This window comes from Rhineura floridana, chromosome 7 (assembly GCF_030035675.1).
Source record: "Rhineura floridana isolate rRhiFlo1 chromosome 7, rRhiFlo1.hap2, whole genome shotgun sequence".
NCBI lineage: Eukaryota > Metazoa > Chordata > Lepidosauria > Squamata > Rhineuridae > Rhineura > Rhineura floridana.
The window spans coordinates 70,693,646-70,715,865 of NC_084486.1; the positions used below are offsets into that span (position 1 = coordinate 70,693,646).

Sequence of the window (22,220 nt, forward strand, 5' to 3'; positions counted from 1 at the left end):
GGAAGCTGGCAATTGTGACTGGAAGCAAACAGGTCGACTGAGAGGGCGCCGAACCGACACTGGAGACGATGGAAAATGGCTGGATGAAGTTTCCATTCTCCTGGGAAGACCTGTTGTCTGCTGAGCCAGTCTGCTGTCACATTCCAAATCCCTCTGAGGTGCTCTGCTTTCAGGGATTGTAGATGTTGTTCTGCCCAGACAAAGATGAGGGAGGCTAAGTCCTGCAGAGGACGAGACCTGGTGCCACCCTGTCTGTTCAAATGTGATTTTACACACGTGTTGTCTGTTCGAATGAGCACATGATGCAAAGGGAACAGAGATTGAAAATGACATAGAGCCAAGTGGACAGCCTTTAGTTCCAGCCAGTTGATGCTTCGAGATTGCTCTGCGTTGGGCCAAACCCCTTGAACGTACTGGGAGTTGCAGTGGGCTCCCCAACCTATGAGGCTGGCGTCTGTGGTCACGACAGTTCTGCGGGATTCTCTGAACGACGTGCCCTTGGAGAGGTGTTGAACCTTGGTCCACCAGCGGAAGGAGAGGCGCAGAGCGGGGCTCAAACGAACTTTGCGATGGTTGGAGCTGGCAATGTCTTTTTGAAAAGGCAACAGAGTCCACTGAAGGGGCCGAGTGTGAGCCCGAGCCCAGGGCACAATGTGGATTGTGGAGATAAACATCCCGAGCGCTCTGGCGAGAAGCATGACGTCTGCGGATGTTTGTTGCATCAGGGACCTTGCGATGCTTGTGATGGCAGTGATGCAATCTGGAGCCAGGAAGACCATTGCCTGCAGGGTGTCCAACATTGCCCCAAGATGTAGTAGGCGTTGGGTTGGCTGGAGATGGCTTTTGTCGAAGTTGACAAGCCAGCCGTAGGTCTGCAAAACATTGAGGGTGATCATTAAATGATGATGAGCCAGCTCTTCAGATTTGGCCCGTATGAGCAGATCATCCAAATATGGGTAGATATGAACCCCTTGGGTCCGAAGGTAAGCCACTAGGATGAGTAGCACCTTGGAAAATACTCTTGGAGCAGAGGAGAGGCCAAAAGGCATCGCTTTATATTGAAAATGTTGGTGGCCAAAAGCAAACCAAAGAAACTTTCTGTGGGCTATGCAAATGGGTACATGGAGATACGCTTCCTTAAGGTCGATAGAAGCCAGGAAGTCTCCTTCATGCAGACTCTCGGTAATGGAATGGAGAGATTCCATTTTAAACTTGCGGTATGTTACAAAACGGTTGACAAACTTGAGATCCAATACCGCCCTCCAAGATAAATCTCGTTTTGGCACAGCAAATAGGAGGGAGTACACCCCTTCCGATCTCTCAGTTGTGGGAACTGGCTCTATTGCCGCTATGTGCAAGAGGTGATGTATAGCTGTCTGCATGATGTTGTGCCTGGCTGGTGCCCTTGGGCAAGGAGACGGGTGGAATCTGTCTGATGGGGTTGCCCAGAACTCTATGGTATAGCCATAAGTGAAGAGGTCCCTGATCCAGGAGACCTTAGTAAGGCGCAGCCATCGATCTCCAAAATTAAGTAATCTGCCACCTATGGGGATGGCGTTAATACTACTTGTGTAGGCGAGGACCTCCCCTATATGAGGACGATGAGTTGCCCCTGCGCCCTTGGTACTGACCTCTGCCCTGGAAGCGTCGGTTCCAGGAAACCCTGAATGCGTTGGAATCATAGGGTCTGAAATCGCGGCCTCGTCCTCCTGGCCGCGTTCCTCGAAAAGGCTGGTTAGAACGAAAGGAGAGAAATCGCCTGAAGGGCCTGTGGTCGATGTTCTTGACTGTGGCTAGAACCGGTTTATGGGCGTCTTTTGGATCAACCAGAACTGCCTTTAGAGCTTCCTCGCCGAAGAGTAGAGATCCGGAGTAAGGGGCCTTGGACAGGTTCAATCTGGCCGCTGAATCAGCTTGCCAGTGGCGAAGCCAGAGGGTACGACGAGCGACTATTTGAGTCGTCATGGCTCGTGCCCCTAATTGGGTGGCATCCAAAGTGGCATCGGCCACAAAAGCTGCTGTCTTACGTAATTTCAATAGTGCTCTTTTGAAGGCGACAGGATCAGGGTTATCATCCTCTAGAAGGTCATCCAGCCACATCATAGATGCTCTGGAGAAGATGGAGGCTGAGGCGGAGGCACGCATGGCTAGGGCAGTGGCCTCGTGGTTCTTGCGGAGGGCGAAGTCTATTCGACGTTCAGTAGTATCTTTTAGGTGGGATTCCCCTTCCCTGGGCAAGATAGATCGTGAAACGAGGCGAGCGATCGGTTCATCTATGCCAGGGACCTCTAACTTGGTGGCGAAGTCTGGGGCTAGGGCGTAAAGTCTGTCAGCCATGTTCTTGAAGCGTCGAGCTTTGAGCGGGTGGGCCCATTCATCGGAAGCTAATTTGGCAATTGGGTCCGGCACCGGGATGTAGTGTTCAGTAGGTGCAGGGGATTTGAGGACCTTGGCCCCTTTGAGAGTTGGAGCGGATGAAGTTGAGGGCGCAGTCTGGAGACCAAGGGTATGAAGTACCCTACATGCGAGCGGATGGTAATCTGAGGTATTGAACAAGCGATACGATGTATCCTCCTCATGATCTGAATAGTCGCTCCAGTCGTCTCCTTCAACATGGTCAGTGAAAGTTAACTCCTCCGCATACGAGGCTTCGTCCGTACATCTGCCTCTGGCTACATCGAAGGGATCTGGCGAGCAGGAAGGATGAGCAGCATGGAACGCGCGTTGGTCCATGTTGAGTGGGGGTATGGCAGGAACCTGTGGTAGTGACTGCATTTGTGTGAAATAAGCCAGCATGGCTTGGAGTTGGGAGAGGAAATCAGGAGACAGCTGCAGACCAGATGTGTGAGATGTATGTGCCTGGTGGGCTGTTGGAACAGATGTCTGAGGCGGTAAGCCAGAGGTAGGTTCGTTAGGCGAACCGTGAGGGGGAAAGCCAACAAACTCTTCCTCGTCAGAGGCAGTAGCAGGAGAATGGAAAATATCACTTACGTGTGTCTGTGCTGTGGTGGTTGTTGGCACAGAGACATAACGAGGACGCTTTGGTTTACTATGGCTGGAAAGATGTTTTGTCTTAGCCAGTGCTTTGGCATGTCTGGTCTTAGACGTGTTAGTATGTTGTGGCTTGGCTGATTGTGGCATGTCTGGCTGATCTGGCACCATGTGTGTTGATGGTGACATGCCTGGCTGTTCTGCCATCTTATATGAACCTGGGTGCAGTACACTGCCACGGAGGGGGCAGAATGTAAAGACCCGAACTGGCACAGCGTACTACCACGGAGGGGGTAGGATACACTGGCAGATGGCGAATGCACTGCCACAGAGGGGGCAGAATGCACAGAGGTATCCGCGTTAATATAATATAGGCTGTTTTAGAGTTGGCACACTCAGATTAGTGCTGTGGGCTGGGTTTTTGGCTTGTTCACGGCCCCATAGGGGGCAGGATATGTAATGTAAATCAGATTTAATACAAGTCAGCCACTGATATTAAAGTTCCAGCCTTGATAATGTAATCCAGCCACTAGGATTAAAGCTCCAGCCTTGATAATGTAATCCAGCCACTAGGATTAAAACTCCAGCCTTGATAATGTAATCCAGCCACTAGGATTAAAGCTCCAGCCTTGATAATACAATCCAGCCCACTAGGATTGGAGCTCCAGCCTTAATAATACAATTCAGCCACTATGATTACAGCCACAGTAAAAATGTGTGTAAATCAGCCTTGTGTAAGTTTGTCAGCAGCACATATACACAAACATACAGATAGATAGCCTGCGGGGGAGGTATCCGAAGCTAAATAGATGGGAACAAAAAAGGCGGGAATTTTGAATTTCAAAAAATGGCGCCCGGAAAAAAAAAAAAAACGGGCGGGAAAAAACTATCAAAACGGGGCTGAGGGAGAAGGAGCAATGGCGGCCGTCGCAAGCGAACTGGGGGAAGGGCTGGCCAGCACGGACTCGCCGAAAGCCGCAGTAGCGGTTAGAAAAAACTCTGGAAGAGCAGGTAGAGGAACACACGGCAGCCGCCGCAGAGAGAGCCGCCGTCGCGGTCTGTAAAGCCCTTCGCAGTGGGATTTAAGCCACGTAGCGAGGGCGATCTGCGGTAAGGTAGTAACGGCGGGAGCCGCAGCTGCAAGCTCCCGCAGAGATCGGATCAGCCGCAGCCGCGGCAACGATCGGGGGGGGGAGGGAGAGGGATTCCCCTTCCCTCACAAGCGATCAAAAGCGATCTTAAAAAAAAAAAAGAACCGCAGCCGCGGTCACCGAGGGAGCCCCCTGGCTACGGGGGGGGGAGGGGGCTTGAAACTGCAAAAATAAAGAGAGCCGCAGCCGCGGTCTCAGAGGGAGCACCCCAATCAAGGGAATAAAAGAAATTAAATAGCCCTGAGGAAAGGGGGAAGAGAGCCGCAGCCGCGGTCTCTGAGGGGATCCTCAGTAGGCTAGACACAAAAAACAGAAAAAAGGTTTTGAAGAGAAAAAGAGAAACAGATACGAGACTTAGCTAAATGCTACGTGAAATTCCAATCTTGTTCGTACGAAGGCAAGAATGAACTGGAGAGTGGGAGGGGCATGACGTCCCTAGTCTTGACTTCAAAAACATTCTTGCCTTCGCACGATAGGTGGAACTATTTCCCACAGTGATGGCCCACTTCCTATGGAAAATCTCCCCATCTTAGAGTTTTTTCCCAAAGATGCTTTGCGCCTCTGTAAACTTTGGGGCTCCCCCAAGCCTGCTGATATCTCCTTCTTGTATGTGGGTGCTGCTGTTTTGAACATAAAAAATGACACTTCACTCCTGAAAATCAGAAATAGATTACTTTATATGTTGTTATCTTACCACGTTGGCCATTTGTCCCAGCAACTTTATCATTTGTTTCTGAATATCCACACATCTTTCTATACCCTGAAAAATAAATATATAGCTTTCAAAAGCATGATTTTTTCTATAATTTTTTAAAAAAATTAACCTTTAAAAAAAGTCACTAATATGCTCCTTAAACAGCAGATATTGGGTGGTATCTAGTTAAACATTTCCTCTAGTGCAACGACTCTTAGCTGTGCAATGGAACTTCCCTGCCTTGTCCTCTCCCCACATGCCCCCTACATATCCCATAAATCTGCTGCGGAGGGTTGGGGAAAACTCCAACACAGACTAGAGGGCACAGGGTGAGGGTTACAGAAGTCCCATTGTGCAGCTAAAAGTTTTTGTGCTAAAGGAACTGTTTAGTTGGATGATACCCAATTACTGTAATAAACATAACACCAGTGGAAATGTTATATACAACATGTAGAGTATCTCAAGTTCTGCCAGGTAGGTAAATTCAGATATTAACAGAAAGAAAGCAGCATATAGGGAGTCTGGGACTGTAGACATCCAGGCCATGGCTAGTGAGCAACACTAGCCAGGAGCATACTAACTTCTGAAATCATACTGCTTTGTGGGGGTATGTCACTCAAGCTCCATCTCCCTGGAAAAAGTGGTATTGCTCGAGTTTACCTTGGTGCTGAACAGGATACAAGATTATAATCAGATGCCCCAACACGCAACTATCACTGTGGTTTAGAGTTAGTTTTGTTCTGACACATGTTGTTGTGTGAAAGAATTAACATATACTTTAACACTTTTCCATTTAGGAGCACTTATAGGTGTGATAACTGGGGAACTACTCTAATTCCCATTTGGTTCAAAAGGTGTTTATCATATCTAATTAAAGCTGTTTTCCATCTTACTCACGGCTTCATTTCTCTTGAGCAATAACACGAGTGTTCTGTCATACATCATTAATTTGAGGGAGGGGCAAGGTTAAAAAAAAGTTACTTTGGAGGACGGTTGACAAAAACTGTAAAAACCTAATTACATTTTACACGAATGATGTGATTAACAATCATGTCATTGTAAAAAAATAATACCAGGTGCGAAGGCGAGTGCCAATGAGACATTTTCCTATTGCTGATTACCACATGGGGGGCAGTTTTCACCAATATCACAGATGGGGAGAGAAGGCTAAAACCCACTCCATACACACTGCATTCCTGAAGACAACTAACCCCTATGCCTGTTATTTAATTTTTTTAAACCCACATAATTTGCAATTATATCACGAATGTAACAAGTAAGGCTTCAATCCTACACCCGGTTGTTCACTGTTACTCCAACTGAAATGAACAGGCATAAGCATACATAACTAGATGTAGGATTATGTCCTATATAAGCAATATTTACTTCTTACATTATGTCTTACTGCTTTTCAATTTTGTGTTTATTATGATCAAAAGTGAAAACAGCAGCATGCAGTACTTGTTTAATCGTTAACCAGGAAGGAGGTATGAGCATCACTTCTTTCATAAGATTCAGTTTTCCAGGTGACGATTTTCCACAACTCAAAACCGTTGTCATCGGCAAAGGCATAGCCAGTTCTTTAGGCAACTCCTAAAATGGAAAAAGTAATGGGATGTCTTCCCTAGAGTTCACTTTACAAAAAAAGTTTATTCTATAGGTCTGCTTTTATTGTGTTTAATGAATATTGTGAATTACCTTGCACATCATCTGGATTAGAATGGAAGATAATTACAAGTGCCCATAAATACTATAGTACTGCTGCAGCTGTGGCTGACGAGCAAGATACAACTTGATTATTCCACATTATTTACTTACTTAAGGCATTCATATGCCATTCCATATCATAAAGTTCTCTCGGTGGCTTACTTGCTAGTCAACAGCACATGCCCCAGTAAATGAAGTCACCATGGTCAGCAAAGGGCATCTGAATGCCTCTAAAATTAAAACCAAAGTGATTCCTTATACATCACAAAATTAGTGTAGCAATACACAAGGTTATTGCTTGGTCCTGGCTCTAGCACAGAGACATCAGGATCATTATGACCATTCCTATGGATTCTGGCAACAGAAAGTCAGAGCAGAGCTAAGCCAAGCTTGCATAATACTTGTACTAGAATATGGTTGTGATCCAAATCCCACGTACATAAGTACAAGATTTCACAGATCCTAGACTGCAAATCTGTCTAGGTTATTTCTTATTCTCATCTTGAATGGGATAATTCTGGAACAATTTGAGCAAAATGCCAAAATCCTAACAAGTACCTGATTGTGTTTCAGCAAAGCAACATGTAAGTACAAAGGCATGTCACGAAGAGTTGCAGCAGTCTTTGCAACAGCAAGTGATATACACCCAATAGCCATACTACCCATAACTACAGGTTCAGTGGGTTCTGCAGGCAGGACTGGCTTCTCTGGCAAAGACACCTTCTTTCCTGAGAACAAGAAAACATGTTTATTGCTTTCTGCTTACAATATCAATATCACATGAGTAAGTAAAATACTGGCAATTGAATTCTTTCTGCTAAGGTTAGCCTGCATAGTAGGCAATAATTTTTGAAAAACAAAAGGAGTGACTTCCCTCTTGATGCTAATCAATGTACCAGCCCCAATAATGCATTGACAGGCTAACCATACCAATATAATAGGAAGGGTGAGTCTCACTATGTGGGGAAAAGCCTATTAAAACTCTCTTAATTCCTCACTGTAGCCAAACAAATAAAAAGAATGGGGAAACTGCAGTTCCAAAACTGCCCTAGTCATGAAGGGGAGAGATGTATTACTTATCATTATAGGCCAGGCTTTTGGCTCCAGGGACCAGATCTATATGATGTCATATTATTGGCAGGTGGATGCTCTTGCCCACCTCACAGAATCTATTATTATTATTATTATTATTATTCAGATTTGTTAGTTGCTTGCTATTCGAAGGTCTCCAAGTGACTTACAACACTGTTAAAAACAAAAACAAATTATGCAGGCTTCCCAAGCTTGGGTACTGGACAGCAAGAGGTGTTCCTCTCACAGTGGAGGCTACAGTCCATGCTGTCACATGTCTATTTTAGACTTGCGCCAGGTCTATTCTTAGACATTATAATCTGATATTTCAACTTCTGTACTGAAGGTTTGTTTTAATCTTGGATAGAACCCTTCCCTTTTATTTTCTCTTCTTTGATTTTTGACATTATGCCCTTCATCTTCTAACACCCTTACATCCGGACTTTCCAAACATTTTACATGCAAAAACTTAAGAATCCAGGATAGATTTTGAAAATTACTCAGCTCCCACTTAGAGACCTCAATAATGACTAGATTTTTGAGGTATAGAGCTTTGCAACCATCAGCTCCCACTGTGACATTTATGTCCTCAAATCCTTATCATCCAATGGTTTGCTTTGATTCCCAAATAGGAGCTGGCATCTTTTGAAAATCCAACACTACTTGTGGGTGCTGAATGCCTTTGAAAATCTGACCTGTTAATCCAAGCACTTAACAGCACTTTTCAACAGCAGAACATAAACGCTACCAAGTGCAACTATGGAACTCTATGTGGAGACACAACTAAAAAGGTCTTTAATTTGAAGCTCATCATAGATTTGACCCTTCTTAGGCCCAGAATGCACAGCAAAGAAAATAATGAGTGAGGTGTCAAGCATGAAGCAACAGAGTCTGAACATGATGTGTTCTTCAAAAATTCTCAGAAATCAGTTTAATTATCCACTAGTGAGCCTATTAATATTCCAGTAACTTTTCTTCAAGGAAAGTAAAAATGAGCTTGTTATATTCACTAAAAAATCAATAATGGTAAATAAAATAATTAGTGATGCAAAGGTATAAAAACGTATAAATACAAACTTCCACTACTATATATTATGACATTTGTGAATTATATGAAATGTTAGAGAGTAGATGAACATAAAACACTTTCCCCTCTTTACCTAATCATGAACAGGTCACACTAACTAAGCAAAAGGGTAATAAGGAAATAAGCACTTGACACATTTGCCTCAGGGGTAATGGGTGCCAGATCCTAAAGACACTTGCACCAAAGGGTCCGTATTATTTGGATGCTGTTTTCATAAATGAAACATTATTGTAGGAGGCTCTTATCAAATAGTTGGCAGCACAGCCCTGGCTGGCAGCCAGATCAGCTGGCACTCCAGACTAAAGCGAAACAGTATGGCAAGGGCATACTCTCAGCACTCTTCCACTGTGCTGTTTTCCTGCCAAAGCTGGTCAACCCAATGTCACAGCAGAAGGTGTACTCTTCCATGTCCATCTATTAATTTTATTCTTAATAAAATGAACTAAATCAAGGAACTAGGATGCATGCTCCTATGTCAGAACAAAGAATGTAGCTTGGGGATCCTATTTGACATTCAGGTAGTGCACATTTGGCATCACCCAAGACAAGAGAGCTAGAATTGAAGACCATTTAATGCAGTCTTTTTCTTTTCTTTTGCCTATGTGACCCCCATTTGGGAATCTCATATAGCAATAGAAGCAAGCAATTATTGTTCAGATCATCATCTAATAATCTAATCCCATAGTGATAGGCGAATGGCAACGGGGGCAGGACTGTGAAATCCGGAAGCCCCTAGTCATGGACCGGCACATGGGTGGTGGATACAGACTCAGTCGCTCTGGCTCAAGGACCGAGGCAGTTGAGTAGTTCGGCAGCTATATCCACAACTGAGCAGTCCTATTCAGGATCCACTCTGCTAACCCCGTATGGGGAGGGGGCTAGAAAAGGTGCCCTAAACACAGTCTGCCTCATCTCTCTCCCTGAGTGGATTACCACATCCAGTGGGGTCACCACTTAGCGGTCGCAAAAGACAATTGAATTTTGGAACATGGAATATACGGACATTGCTGGACAATACAGATAGTTAATGTCCTGAATGCAGGACTGCCATCATTGGGAGGAAGTTGAGACGTTTTAATATTGACATAGCAGCACTCCAAGAAACACAAAGAGCAGCAGAAGGACAACTGAAGGAAGAAAAAGGAGATTATACCTTCTTCTGGAAAGGACTGCCTGAACAAGAATGACAAATACACGGAGTAGGCTTTGCTATTAACAATAATCTTGTGACGCTCTTATCAGAAGTTCCTATTGGCATTAATGAATGACTCTCAACTCTCTGGTTAAAACTTGCCAAAAACTAGCAGGCAACTATTCTAAGTGCTTATGCACCGCCACCAACATTAGATGCTGATGAAGACATCAAGGAAAATTTTTATAACCAGCTGGACACCCTCTTATCAGAGATACCCAAGGAGGATAATCCTCTTGGGTAATTTCAATGCAAGATTTCGCGATTTTGATTTATGACCAGAAACCATTGGGAAAGAAGGAGTTGGCAATAGCAACCTGAATGGCATTCTACTTCTGACTAAATGCGCAGAGCATAATCTTGTTATTACAAACACACTCTTTCATCAGAAAAATAAATTTAAAACATCATGGAAGCACCCTCGGTCAAAACACTGGCATCTCCTGGATTATGTAATTGTCCGTGCCAGAGATTGTCGTGATGTACTCCTCACTAGGGCCATGACGAGTGCTGACTACTGCTGGACAGATCACCGATTAATTCGATCCACTATGGCCATTAATATTGTTTCTCAACGTAGGCTCTAAGGAAGAAGACCAAGGCGTAAAATGAACACCCATGCCCTTCAAGATCCTATTAACCGAGCCTGCTTTCAAACAACTCTCAAGAAACATCTACTGATGAACTCCCTGAAAATGTTGAGGAACACTGGATTAAACTGAACACATCCATTATTGTAGCATGTGAACAAACTATTGGATACCAAACTAAGAAACATCATGATTGGTTTGATGAGAATGATAGTGAGATTGAACATATCATCGACAAGAAAAGGAAAGCCTTCCAGATATGGCAGAAAGACATTAACTGTGCTGCTACGAAAAAAATCTATGCCAGTGCAAAGGCTGAGGTCCAAAGAAGGACTAGAGAACTTAAGAAAGCCTGGTGGATAAAGAAAGCTCAAGAAAGCCAGCATTTTGCAGATGCTCATGATGCATGGGGCTTTTTTAATGTCACAAAGGCCATCTACGGACCAACAAATTACGGTACAAATCCCTTACGTTCAATGGATGGTAGCACACTTCTTAAGGATAAAGAGTCTATTGCACTGCGCTGGAAAGAGCATTACCACAACCTCCTGAATCGTAACTCTATCATGGCTGATGAGGTCTTCATGCAAATTCCACAACAACAAACTAGAGACGAGCTTGCAGTATCCCCTAATTTGGATGAAGTCAGTAAAGCCATCAATCAAATGAAGAACTACAAAGCTAGTGGACCTGATGGGATTCCTCTTGAAGTCTTTAAAGAAGGTGGGCCTGAACTTACACAACAACTTCATAAGCTCATCAAAAAAATCTGGATGAGGGAGGAGATCCCGGAAGACTTTAGGGACACCATAATTATCACCCTTTTTAAGAAGGGTGATAGAACAGATTGCAGGAACTATCGAGGTATCTCTCTTTTTGCTACCGCAGGTAAAATCCTTGCAAGGATCCTCGCAAATCGCTTCCTGCTAATCTCAGAGGATGTCCTCCCCGAATCTCAAAATGGTTTCCGCACTTCCAGGGGGACAGTGAACATGATCTTCACTGCACGACAGCTTCAAGAAATATGCCGGGAGCAGAATCGACCTTTATATATATGGCGTTTATTGATCTGACTAAGGCCTTTGACACTGTGAATCGAACTGCTCTCTGGACCATCCTTCTGAAAACTGGATGCCCTGATAAATTTGTGAATATTTTGCTACTCCTTCATGACAACATGACAGCAACAATTTTGGATAATAATGGCTTTCAGAGCAATCCATTCAGAGTCGGATCAGGCATAAAACAGGGATGCGTCATTGCTCCAACCTTATTTCCTATCTTCATTGCTATGATTCTACACCTTATTGAGGGGAAACTTCCTACTGGTGTGGAAATCATATATCGAACAGATGGAAAGCTTTTTAATCTCACTGGCTGAAAGCAAAAAGGTAATGTCAACCTCTGTCGTAGAACTTCAATATGCCGATGATAATGTAGTCTCTGCACATTCAGAGGAAGATCTTCAAACTATCCTAAATGTCTTTGCAGAAGCATATGGAAAGCTTGGGCTCTCACTTAATATTAAAAAAACCAAAGGGCTTCATCAACAGGTGCGAACTAGTCCCTCTGTAGCACCAACAATCCAGCTTAATGGTGTGACATTGCAGAATGTTGATCACTTCCCCTATCTCGGCAGCCATCTCTCTGTAAAAGCTGACATTGATGCTGAAATTCAACATCATCTGAGCTCTGCAAGTGCCACATTCTCCCGAATGAAGCATAGAGTGTTCGAGGATCAGGATATTCGCAGGGAGACCAAAATGTTTATGTACAAAGCCATTGTACTACCAACCTTACTGTATGCCTGTGAAACATGGACCATTTATAAACGCCACTCCCAACTTCTTGAAAGGTTCCACCAATGCTGCCTCTGTAAAATTCTGCAAATTACTTGGGAAGACAGACAGACTAATGTTAGCATTTTGGAAGAAGCAAAGACTACCAGTGTTGAAACAATGATCCTTCAACACCAACTTCACTGGACCATCCATGTTGTTCGAATGCCTAATCACCGTCTTCCAAAGCAGCTACTTTACTCCCTACGTAAGGATGGAAAACGGAACATCGGTGGACAGAAAAAGAGGTTTAAAGATGTTCTTAAAGCAAATCTAAAAAAATGTAACATGAACATTGACAACTGGGAAGTCTTGGCCCATGAACGTCCCAAATGGAGGTTGGCTATTGTCAAAGGTGCCATGGACTTTGAAGAAGCACGAATACAGGGCGAATGGGACAAACGAGCTAAGCAGAAGGCACGTCAAACAAATCTTCATCGCGACCATCTTCCATCTGGAAACCTATGTCCTCACTGTGGGAGGCTGTGTGGATCCAGAATTGCTTCCACAGTCACTTAGGGACCCACTGTTAAAGACCTTATCTTGGAAGACAATCTTACTCGGCCATGAGTGATTGCCAATGATTCTATTACCACCCCTACCCCCAATCTGCAGCTGTCATGGCTTTACTTGGGATCATGAAGTCCAGCATGCAGTCTGATATGGGGACACAAAACATGTTTATTTAGTTATTACATTTATATCTTGCCCTTCCTCCCAGCAGGAGCCCAAGGCGGCATGTTGAAGGTTGGAGGGTAATGCAGGAAAGAATATAGGATTAGTAGGGGTGTCCTGTGCAAAGTTCCATTTATTTATTTATAACATTTTTATACCCCTTAGCATAATAAAAATCTCTGAGTGACTTACTTAAAAACATTAAAAATACAACATTAATAAAATGTCAATAAAATTTCTAAAAATGAGATGAAAACAAAACTAAAGCATACTTTGAACTGCCATGCAGATCTGTCTCTCCCTTCCACAAGCCTATGTAAGAAAAATGTAGGGTTGTATCCAGCAGTCATCCAATTCATGCAAGAACTTTTGCTTGTGCAACTGAACTTCCCCTCCCTCTCCTCCCTCCACCATGTGTCTTCCAAATCCGTTCCTGGGATTCACCAAACCCTTCAGAGCAGATTGGGGGGGGGGTTGTGCGAGGGGCACACAGGGAGAGGACAGGGAGGGGAAGTTCCATTGCACAAGCAGAAGTCTTGGCATGAACAGGGCAACTTTGCTGGATACAAGCCCAAATGCCTATTTACTAAAAGGGATGCTATCTTCTTTAGAGATACAAATTCCACTCTATAACCTGGTTTGTTTGATTTTTTTTTCCCAGAAGGTGCTGTAGTAGATGAAGAAATAGGAAACTCTGCTTCCTGGCTTTCTTTTTCTTTTTCCTTTTCAGCTTCCCTTCTTTCTTTGTCTTCTTCTGCTTTCTTTGCAAAATATTCACTGTAGTAAAAGGAAATGACATGGCCACTGGTTGCTTTAGAACATCAAGAAACTTCTTTTTTCTATATAATTTTTATTGTTTTTGAAACAAGAAATAACTACAAAAAAAAGAAAAAGAAAAGAAAAAAGATGGTGGGGGGAAACCCCAACAACAGAACATAGTATACTACAAAACCAGCAGAAGGTTGAGTATACAGTACTGGTGAAACACATACAGGTAAGTGTTACATTATAGAAGCAAACCAGAAAATCCTGAAAAAAATTACATCCATAAATGTTTTAGCAATAAATCATACCAGAAAGACATTTGAAACTCTGGAGGTTTTATTCCTTTTTTGTCAGATACGTAGGTCATAAGTGGGAGCCAGATAGTAATGAAAGTATCCTTAAATTGTGTTCCTCTACTTATTCTATTTACTTCAGTTAACTTTTCAGCTAATGCTAACTCCTGTAACTTTGCCCACCAAACCTGAATGGTGCAGGGGGAGGTGTATTGCCAATGCTGTGCAATTTCAAGTCGTGCTACTGCTAGCATAAAGGTTATCAGTGCTTTATTAGTGATACTGACCAGAGCATCCAGATATAATGAAAGAAATGCTAAGGCTTAGGTCACTAGAATTATTTGCTGACAACTGCAGAGTTATCTTGAAAAACTCTCTGCCACAAAGATTGGACAACTGGGCAGTCCCACTACATATGATAGTAACCACTACACATTAAACCTCCCCAGCACAAATCTGATGAGCTAAAATTGTTTTAATTTGATCAGTGCAGTACCATCTGTAGACAATCTTTAGCATAGTCTCTTGTACCCAGGTTGAGATAGTTTTTAGAGGTGGTTTAGACCACATTAATTGTCATTACTTTTCTTCAATTTATATGTTAATATCATCCTCCCATTTAGCCTTTAGTCCCCTAAGGGTCAGTAATGAACTTGACATCAAAATTTTGTATAGGAATGATTAAGTCTTCATCCATTTTGACACAATATTTTTTTAAAAGGTTAGACTCCTATGAGTGGTGAGTAGATGGACAGTCTTAGTGCTGAAATACCTTATTTGGGCTAATTGAAACCAAGTTGGAGGCCCATCAGCAAGCTGTATTCTGATTTGCTCTCTAGATAAAGGACCTCCATCTTTAAACACATCATGTACTCTATAAAGCCCCCTTTTATCCCATTTCTCATATTGTTTAAGCTTATTATCATCTCAAAACAGCGGATGATATAAAAAGGAAATTAACGGAGAATCACGAGGTGCCATTGTTCCAGACCATTTCCCCCCATACCATTAGTGTAGCCTTATAAAAGGGATTGTCAATTTCATGCAACTTAGGAGAAGTGACCTTTAAAAATGGTTGTAATAAAATGGATCTGCTTCCAGCTCCAGAGCCAGCCAGTCAACATTAGGGTCTCTCTTATTATATGGAGCAATTGCTTGAGATGACAAGCATAATAATAATACTGAAGATAAGGTATGTCCAGACCACCTGTTAGGAATATGTAATGGTTCTACTGACCCTCAAACACTTGCCTGCATGAATAAACATATTCAAAAGTTTCTGCCATTTACACATAACTCCTTTTTCAATTTGTATGAGGAGTACCTGGAATAGCAAAAGGAGCTTAAGCAGGAGCATCATTTTAACCACTGATATTCTTACAAGCCAGTCAAATTCAACTTCTGCATTTCCTTAAATCCTGCCTAAGCTTCTTCACCAAAGGATCAAAATTGTTTCTTAAGTTGGCATAATTCTTTTATCACTAAAACACAAAGATATTTAAAATCGTCCGATCTTGCATTTAGCCCAAATTGTTCTCACAGTTGTTGCTGTATAGCATGTGATACTCTCAGACATAACATTGATGACTGTGTGTAATTGACCTCAAGACCAGTTGCTGTCTTAAAATTGGTAAGGATGGTTTGTAATCTATCAAGTGCTGTAATAGGATTTTACAACATTAATAATGTGCCATCAGCAAACATATTAATAACATGGTGTGCACCACCATTTTTTTCATTCCTGCTGACATTTGCCAATGTTTCCATTACCACTATAAAGAGTGTAGGAGATAGCGGGCAATCCTGCCTGGTGCCTCTGCTTAGTGAAAAAAATGGCAAGTCAAGGCCATTTACTCATACTTTAGCTTTGGAGTCTGGCCAATCACTTTAAGAACTCCAGGGCCAAAGTTTAGAGTCTTTAACAACTCTAAAAGAAAGGGCCATTCCACCTAATCAAAGGCCTTGTAAATGTCTAGTGAAAGTAATGTGAGTGGGCAGCAATCTTTTGAGCTTTTGAAGATCAAATTCAAGACTCGCCTGATAAATTTGCCTTGTTAGCACAAATCCTTTCTGATCCATATGTACATGATTTCCTATAAAAAGGGTTAGTTGGGCTGCTAATACTGCCAATAGGATCTTAGCGTCCTGATTTATGAGAGCAATCAGACGATAAGAACCTAACAAGCTAACGTCTTTGTCTGGTTTTGTGATGACCACCAGTCTAGCCTCCATCCAAGAAGCAGACATTGCACCTCCTTGCATAATATTGTTAAACAGTGACACCAACCTAGATACCAAGACCCCTTTAAACTCTTTGTATATTTCACACCCAGAACTGTCAAGACCTGGGGTTTCCCCCACTTAAGTTGTTTAATAATGTTTTCTACTTCAAGAGCCATTACTGGGGCATCCAACATTTCCATATGCTGTTGGCTCAGGGGCTTCAGATGCACCCTTTGAATCCATTGTTTAATGTCCTCTTGAGAGGCCTGTCAGATTCATAAAGCTCCTGATAAAAATGCATAAAAGAGTCGTTGATAGACATTGTTGTGTAAAGAGAGTGACCACAAGCATTCATTATTTTGCCTACCCTGTTTTGACTATTTTTCTTTTTGAGTGCTCCTGCCAAAAGTTTGGAGCATTTATTACCAAACTCATAGTATTTCCCATTCAAATGTGTCATAGCAGAGTTTATGTAGTCAATGTCCAATGCCTGGAGTTCTGCCTGTTTACTTGTTAAAGTTTAGTAGACTTTCAAAGATGTCAGGCATTTGTGTTCTGCCTCTAGTTTGGAGATGTCCTGAGTCAACAGTAATCTTGCTGGGTTTGTTGTTTCTTTAAAGAAGAAGCTTCCCTGATGCATAGTCCTTGAAGAACAGCTTTTAAAGCATCCCATAATGTGACCTGATTAACCTTGATTGTCATTTAGAATGAAATAATCCATGATGCCTTGCAAGACTGCATCCTTTCTTTCCTTTTGGCACAGCCCAGTTGGGAATCTCCACATTGGAGTGGTTTGAGTTTTTCCTTGGCAAAGTAAGTCTAACAGAGACCTGTTCAGAGACCAAGATAACTCCAATTTTAGCATCCAGAGCTTGATCTCACAATGGAGCCAAGACTAGTATATGATCTAACCTTGCATAAGACTTGTATCTAGAAGAACAATATGAATATTCCTGGTGGATGGATTTTCCTGCCACCATATATCAATGAGGTCAAATTCCTCTATTAGAGATCAGAGTGAAGAGACCCCTGCAATGTTGTGAGGTGACCTAGCACTTCTGTCTCTAAATTCATCCGTAATAATGTTAAGAACACTGCCCAGTACAAGGTTTTCACTCTTAAAATCAATTAGCACACCAAATACATTGTGAAGGAAAGAGAGTTGATCTGTATTGGGGCACTAGATCGAGCCTAGTGTTAAGTCCCTCCACCATCCCTTTTACAAAGATATATCAACCTTTTGGGTCTCTGCATACATCTGAGATAAAAAATTGACAGTTCTTTGCAAAGAGGATTGTGACTCCCCAGCCTTTGAAGAGCCAAATGCACTATATTGTTCACCAATCCTGGAGAGCTTAATGACACTTTTGCATTCTTCTAATGTGCTTCCTGGACAAAAATCACATCAGGATGTTCAGATTTGAGGAAACTGGAGATCCTGGCTCTTTTTGTAGCAGAGCCCAACCCCTTAACATTTTATGATAAACGCTTCAATTTGTCTCCAGACATTGCAGTAGCAGAGAAAAAAGATTAAGAATTTTTGCCGCTCTTTCATTGCCACCTCAACACTCTTAAGAATGAGAATGTAGTACACTAACGTAAATAGAAACAGTAAAACCCCTAACGCCCTCAAACATCCCCACCCCTCCCCTCCCCATCCCACCACCAGGTATTGAGATGCTCTGAATACAAGCATTTCCAGAGCAGTGTAAAGCCCTTACAAACCAGGTATAGGTGACAAAATACCCCTCCCCTCCCTATGGACCAGGATGCATTCCTTTAGTAAAAACAAACAACTCAAATGTTACTTATAAGCTTTCAAATCTCCCGCTATATTTTAAGAGTGCCAAAGCCATATAAGCAGTGCAAGCAGGGAAATGTGCGCTTCCACAAATGAGTTAATTGCAACTTCAGAAATAGAACACCAATCTGTTGCTCTGAAAAAAGGGAAGAACCTTAGTCATCGTCTTCTGAATTTTCATCTTTCCTCAGAGTCATGCACTTGGTTGCCTGGAGCGCCAGCTCCTTTTCCCTTCCTGTCTTCTTTTTCCATTGTATTTGCCAGGTAGCTTCTCATTCTCTTTGCTCATCTTGTTCTCCATCATCTGGGCAATCTTCTAATAGTTCGATTTGTGGAGTGTTCAGAAGGGCCTTAGCTTCTGTTACAGTTGTCACTACTAGCATTTTGTCTCTTTCTCTGATGGTTAACTTAAAGGGAAACCCCCAGTGGTACTGAAGGTTTGCTGCACAAAGAGCTTCCGTTATTGGCTTGAACTGGTGCCTTCACTTTCGCATGTCTGGACAAATGCCCTGATATATTTGACTAGCACTATCATGGTATTTAAGCACTTCAATTGCATGGAGTGCCTTGTAAACATCTTGTTTCACATTATAGCTTTCAAAGCACAATATGAAGTCTCTCGGTTTACCACCATTTTGGCACCCAAGACTGGGCGCTCTGTGGATTTGTTCAAAACCAGTCCTTTGAACATGAAAAGCCCTAATTCTTTCAGCCATTGTAGTACTAGCACTTAGGGATCTTCCCTGCTCCCAAATTCAGGAATCCCTCTTAAACAAATGTTGGTCCTTTGTTCATTATTTTGCTGTTCTTCCACTTTAATACACAACTCATGAGTCGCCATCGAAGGCAAGACTCACTGTCTGAGCCACTCGTTTTATTTGAGAGGATATTTCAGTTAAAGTATTATTAATTGGAGTTAAGGCTACAGATAGTTTGTCTGCAATAGCTTTCCGCAGTTGAATGAGTTGCACAGTTGCTTCCCCTGTCCTCCTGTTGACTGTTAGTCAATTTCATGGCCTTACTGTTTTGAGCGCCTCCACACACCATGGCAGTATCATCATCGCTTGACAGATCTGATTCTATTATTGTCATCTCTTGACAGATCTGATTCTAATGTTTGTTGACTTGGATAAATGTGGAGATATCCCCTTTTTTCCTGCATTTGCCAATGCCAGACTGCATTCCCCATGCAGTTCCATGTGAAAGATAATCATAATTAGAAAGAGTGTTGGTTATTTATATAAGATCTTTGACCATTAGGGTTCGGAGCTCAGAGCTATACAGCCATCTTGCTCAAGTGCAAGCCATTCCCCCATCAAGAAACTTCTTGACACACAAAAGTCTCCTGCTAGGTGACATATTACACAGTTACACTGTAATTTGTTAACTTGACTTCTATAAATATTCATACACTTCAGTTAAAAGTTATATAGCATATTCACCACTATTTGGAAATTAACGTTGCCCATGATCATGTTGTTCAAGACCACATGGACTGACATGTGAGGGGCACAAGGAACAGAACTTTTTCAGTTGTAGTGCCAACATTCTGGAATGCCCTCCCCTGAAAGGCCCCTATGGTTCCATCACTATGTGTCTTCTGGAACCTAGTGAAGACCTGGCTCTTTGGGAGAGGCTCTACCAATAATCTAACTGCCAATTGGATTATGGAAGTTTTTTATTATAGTGGTTTTTATGATGTCTTGATTATTTTCCATTTCTATGTGAATAGGCACTTTCTTCCCCTACTAAAAGAAAAATGGAATAGATATTTATTAAATAAATAGATGTATTTTTAAAATAAATTCCTATTTCTGATACTGGTGCCTCCTTTGGTCATGCACAAACTAATCCATCCCACAACCACCACTGCCAAAAGAGCACCTTGTTTTAATGCACTGCACAGGCTCCCTCAGCTGGGGGCAAGATAAGCCCAACTGTTTTGTTGATAAAGAGTGTAATGGGTGGATGCCACTCAGAGAAAATGTATGGCTAATTAAAAAATAAGATAATTGTGTTTGGAGGACAAACTTAGAGGTTACTTATGGCTGAACAACTCCTCAACAATGTATCCAGTGTTTCTTCAATAATGATTTTAGCATGTCATATTGCATATTAAAAAGGGATTTGTGATAGTTGGGACAATAATTTGTTCTGGTTAAAATGTGAGGGGATAGGATGAGGAAACGTTTTAATGTTATATGCCTAAACTAGGGGAAATTTTAGATTTTATGAAAAAATAGGGAAGAATTTAAATATGTCAATAAATAAAGGCTAGTATGCAGGCATTTCGACTTTAGCTTCAATTGGCAATAGACCACAGGAAGTTGTGTCATTTAGTCAACCTTATTATGATGTACACTTATTATCATCATCAAATTTATTTATTACCAGATCTTCATCAGCAGGTCCCAGGATGGGTGGGTTACAACAATTTGAAACTGTATATAAAAACAATTAAAAATTACAGTCACTGGAATTGGGTGGGTCCTGAAAATGCATATGTCAGGTATCGAAAGCCAAGGTAAAGAGGTGTGTCTTCAGCATTTGGCAGCATGTATAGGATGAAGGTGCCAGATGCATTTCTGTGGGGAAGGAATTCCACAACCTAGGAGCCACCACAAAAAAAAGCCCTCTCCTGGGCCACCATTCAAATCTCTGATGGCAACGGAACTACCACTAGGGCCTTATACTGAAGCTGAAATGTAAGAGATGGTGCAGTAGGGTTTCTAAACATTAGATATCTCCATGGAATGGAATGACTTCATTAATGGATATTGACCAGTACAGAATTATAGTAATAAGCTAATTATTTAAGTTCCTATCTTAAGGCAAGTAGCTCTGCACATTTAACTGTTTAGAGCCTAACATGGACCTAAATATGGTTGATGTAAGGAGAATTGTGTTTATACTGTCTAATGGAGCTGTGTTTATAAGCAGTCAAATGGAGATATAATGTACTCCTTTCCATTTATATCCTTAATATTCATTTCATGTATCAGTCCAAACCTAGCTATCTACACTTCTTTCCACCCTCCCTCATCCTTGGTACCTATGCTCTTGGACTTCCATCTTCTTTCATCTCATCGTTGAACTGCACCTCTGAATCAAACATTTACTGTAACAAGATTTGTTGGCTATGGGCAGATTAATTAGAAAAATAATAAGTGTTATTTGCAGACTAAGTTTAAACTCCATCATAAACTGCCTTCAGATCACCAGGCTGTTGTGGTTAAAGCACAGCCATTTCAAATCATCAAGTATGGCATATGCTGGTGAGTATCAGTACAATCTTATACAAGTTTACTCAAAACGGAGTCCCATTGAGGTCAAAAGGGTTTACTGTGGTATAAGTGAGTACAGGATTGCAGCCTGAATTACACTACTGAAATTGTTAACAGAATGGAATTTCAAAAGAAAGTAATTGCTCTATAATAGTCAGAAATGTGAGACTTACCCGAGTAGCCCATCAACATTATGCTGGTCAGTAGGTAGAAGGCCTCTGAGCATTTCATGCAGTGATTCATTTATCCATTCAATTGCTATATTTACAGATTCATCTCTTTCCTTTTCATCAGCATCAACTGCTTCTGGTGAAGCATTTTCAAGAATTTCAGTATGAGAAGAGATTATGCTGGAACAAATCCTCTGCAGAATAGTATTTAAAGATATGCTTACCATTGAAATTTCACATAATAAACATGACATTGAAATTATTTTGTGCTAAAGGCTTATTTAAGCTTTATTATTGATGTTTGTTTGGGAGGAATTGCTTTCCATGAAAAATGTAATAAACCCTTCATACCTGAAGTCTTTTACCAAGGTATTCAAATAATTTTATCACCACAGTAGAATTCTTCTATACAGTTACTTGACTACTATACACAGTTTGAATTTTATTTAGTTCATATATTTCTTTGTCAATGTAAACTGTACTGTTTATGGGAACTTCTGAATAAGGCAAATGTTTCTAGATTATATTGTATTATATATTCTTTGATTCTTTATTGAATAAACCTTAATATACATTTTTCAAGAGCAGAAAAACGGATACAAAAACACAGGGTGGCCTTAATTCAACCCATTCAGTTCCCCAACGTGAGGGATATGTACGTAAGGAGATGTGGGCTGCACTGTCAGGT

At 41.8% G+C, this 22,220-nt stretch overlaps 1 protein-coding gene across 4 annotated transcripts in view; it reads right to left on the minus strand.

Moving 5' to 3' along the window:
- Nucleotides 1-22,220, minus strand: part of ENO4 (enolase 4) — a 50,600-nt gene that overhangs the window by 20,257 nt on the left and 8,123 nt on the right. For all 4 annotated transcript variants that reach the window (XM_061635894.1, XM_061635896.1, XM_061635895.1 and 1 more), the window contains exons 3-7: nt 21,536-21,726; nt 13,631-13,773; nt 7,102-7,271; nt 6,298-6,429; nt 4,837-4,902 (exon numbers count right to left, since the gene is read on the minus strand). In XM_061635894.1, coding sequence (XP_061491878.1) covers nt 4,837-4,902; nt 6,298-6,429; nt 7,102-7,271; nt 13,631-13,773; nt 21,536-21,726 — 702 coding nt within the window. The remainder of the gene's footprint in view (nt 1-4,836; nt 4,903-6,297; nt 6,430-7,101; nt 7,272-13,630; nt 13,774-21,535; nt 21,727-22,220) is intronic.